The sequence below is a fragment of the Octopus bimaculoides genome, chromosome 15 (genome assembly GCF_001194135.2).
Source record: "Octopus bimaculoides isolate UCB-OBI-ISO-001 chromosome 15, ASM119413v2, whole genome shotgun sequence".
Lineage (NCBI taxonomy): Eukaryota > Metazoa > Mollusca > Cephalopoda > Octopoda > Octopodidae > Octopus > Octopus bimaculoides.
The window spans coordinates 26237232-26240546 of record NC_068995.1 but is presented as its reverse complement, the minus strand read 5'-3'; the positions used below and the strand labels follow the sequence as shown (position 1 = coordinate 26240546).

At 32.9% G+C, this 3315-nt stretch overlaps 1 protein-coding gene across 2 annotated transcripts in view; it reads left to right on the top strand.

Annotated features, from left to right (window-relative positions):
• Positions 1-3164, top strand: part of LOC106883872 (myb protein) — a 161502-nt gene extending 158338 nt beyond the window's left edge. For both annotated transcript variants that reach the window (XM_052973208.1, XM_052973207.1), the window contains exon 16: positions 3063-3164. In XM_052973208.1, the coding sequence (XP_052829168.1) occupies positions 3063-3146 (84 nt within the window). In that variant the 3' untranslated portion in view covers positions 3147-3164. The remainder of the gene's footprint in view (positions 1-3062) is intronic.
• The last annotated feature ends 151 nt before the right edge of the window (positions 3165-3315 follow it).

Here is a 3315-nt window from a genome sequence, read left to right as displayed (position 1 = left end):
TGGCTCCTGTGCAGGTGGCACGTAAAATACACCATTTTGAGCGTGGCCATTGCCAGTACCACCTTACTGGCCTTCGTGCCGGTGGCATGTAAAAGCACCCACTACACTCTTGGAGTGGTTGGCGTTAGGAAGGGCATCGAGCTGTAGAAACTCTGCCAAATCAGATTGGAGCCTGGTGTAGCCATCTGGTTCACCAGTCCTCAGTCAAATCGTCCAACTCATGCTAGCATGGAAAGCGGATGTTAAACGATGATGATGATGATATATATATATATATATATAGTCAATTCAAGGATGTCAAGTCCTCATTAGGGGTAAAATAATCCAAAAATTTCACTGGTTAATCACTATCATATAAGGAGAAAGTTTCAGCAATATGTTAGGAATTATTATAGTAATACGTATTGTTAATAATGATGAAAGGATGAAAATGGAGAATTATGGATGTATAAATAATTTTATTCATATGATATAATGAGGTTGAAAGATTTGTTAAATCATCTTCAAATACCAACACTTCATTTAACTGATAAATAGTTCTAATGTAATCTACCTTAGCAAAAAAGCAATCAATCATAAATACAAATACTGTGTTTTTTTTCTTCTTGTAACGTAATATGCTATTCCTACTTATAATGAAATGATCTCCAATTTACTTATTCATTTAGTTAATAATTAATAATTGCAAACATATTATGCTATATTATAACAAATACCCAATATATGCTTCCATATATTCTAAATTTTATTTCATTATATTATATTTTATTTTTTTTTCCCCTTCACTCTCTCATTCAATTTTTCTTTTTAGTTGATCTAACTGATCAATTCTAGATATTAAACTTCCAATGACATAACTCTAACAACTTAACCTTTCTGATAATAGATAAATAAAACTAAATTTAATAAATATATATATTTTGAGTGTGTGTGTGTATATTGTGTGAATATATGCATATGTGTGTATATGAGTAAGTATGTACACATATATATTGAAGTACCATATTTTAATGTGTATAAGGGTCCCTTATACACATTGTCAAAAATTAGGTTAACAATATGGGAGTTTTATTTATACATGGGTAGTATTAGAGATATTAATAAATTACTTAATTCCTTGAACCTCAAATCTCCAAACTAGGGGTTTCCTATGAATGTATAAATACATAAATATGAATATATACATCTTATATATTGACAAATAAGGGTTCACATGTAAGGCTTTTAAGATACATATCATAATGGTCAGATTTTTCAAACTTTTGTCTATACCTGATTTTAAATATGACACAATATGATGTGAACACTATGCATCCATAGATTTCCTGAACTGTATCTATTACCAAACCGATGAAAATTATTCATCTATAATGGTCAACTAATATTTTTTTACTATCTAATTTATCTTTCATTTATTTTATTGTATAATTCTTCCCTACCCAAATTCTTAGAATTACTATTCACCTTGGGGCATGAATTGAAACATATGTTGTCATTTGCCATTTCTTTTAGAGCTCTATAATTTATTGGTATTGTTTTTATAAAAAAAAATCGTTCAGCCTCATTATATCATACAAATAAATTATTTATACATCCATAATTTGTCATTTTCTTCCTTTCATCAATATATATATATATATATATATATAGAGAGAGAGAGAGAGAGAGAGAGAGAGAGAGAGAGAGCGCTGTGTATATATGTATCGTAGGTACAAACTTGGTTGTGTGATTAAGAAGTTTGCTAACCAACTACATGGATTTGGGTTTAGTCCCACTGCATGACCTCTTGAGCAAATATCTTCTACCAGCCAAAGCCGTTTGAGTCGATTTGGTAGGTGGAAACTGAAAGAAGCCCATTGGATGTGTTTGTGTGTATTTGTTTCTTTGTGTTGACATTATACAACTGTTGGAAATGAGTATCACTGTTGTATAAGCAGTATCCTTCATTTTCAGTCTTCTGTGAAAACATGTCCAGTCATGGCGAAATGTTACCTTGCTTGGAAACAGGTGAGGGTTGGCAACAAGAAGGGCATCATGCCATAGAAAATCTCCCTCAAATTCCATCTGATCTGTGTTGTGTATAGGCGCAAGCTTGACTGTGTTAAGAAGCCTGCTCTCACCACATGGCATCTTGGGCAAGTATTGTCTACTAAATCCTTTAACCAGCCAATCCTAGTGAGATTTGGTTGATGAAAACTGAAAGAAGCCTGTTTCATATCATTTAAAGTCCCTTTTTCCATGTTTGTATGGGTTGGACTCTTTGACAAGAACATATGAGTAGAGGGCTCTGTCAGGTTCTCTGTGTTTAAGCATGGCTTCTTCAGCTAGATGCTCTTCTTAATGTGAACTACTTAACAGAGTATACTAGTTGCTTTTTATGTGGCACTAGCACTGGTGAAGTCATGAAGTACCCACAAGATAAGACTCCTCAACTGAGCAGAGTATAGACTGGAGTAAGAAACTATGATAGAGGGAGAAGAGCTGGTGTCTTATTGAAGAGGTGCATACATGGCTTGTCCACCTGGAAAATGAAAAGACAGAAAAATGAGGTGTGAGGTCCAGGTACAATATGAATATGACACAGAATAGTGTGACAGATGATTAGAGATAGGGAATGAGTTGGACACAAAGGATATCAGTTCTGTTTGGTGGGAAGTGAAGAGAACAGATGAGTTGTGGGGGAAGGCTTGACAGCCTCAGTTCTACTTAGATGGATGACATGATAATTGTAAACAAATATCACTCTCATACAAGTGGTGTCATCTATTTCCAATTTGTGAAAACTATCCAATGTTCAAGTGACTATTAGTCTTCTAAAGAGCATTATAAACATGTTGTACATCGGTAGTCAGCTGGAAAAGATGTTTATCTGGGGCAAAAAAAGTAGTAACATTATTGTAATCAGGACTCCCATGTTACTTCTCGCTCAGAGATTTAAAAACTAATTGTTTTCCTCATTATAAACATGATTATTGAGGATTGTACACTGTTCATGAATGAGAGAATGAAATTACACAAGCTGTAAATCTTTATTCTTTTAACTGTTTTTTTTTTTTTTGTAGATAGATCATTTTTATGAACATGCCTGTGGGAAAACGAAAGATCAAATTGAAATGACAGAATTAGCCAGAAGTTACACGAGATAAAGAGAAGAAGAAAGAAAACTAAACACAAATCACATTTGTTGAAATTGAATGTATCTGTGATGGCTGTGTAAACTAAAAAGAAAAAAACATACTTTGTAATTTAAGAAAGCTTCACACAGATTTTTTAATAAGTGTTTATAGTATGAATTTCCAAATTATTTTATTTTCA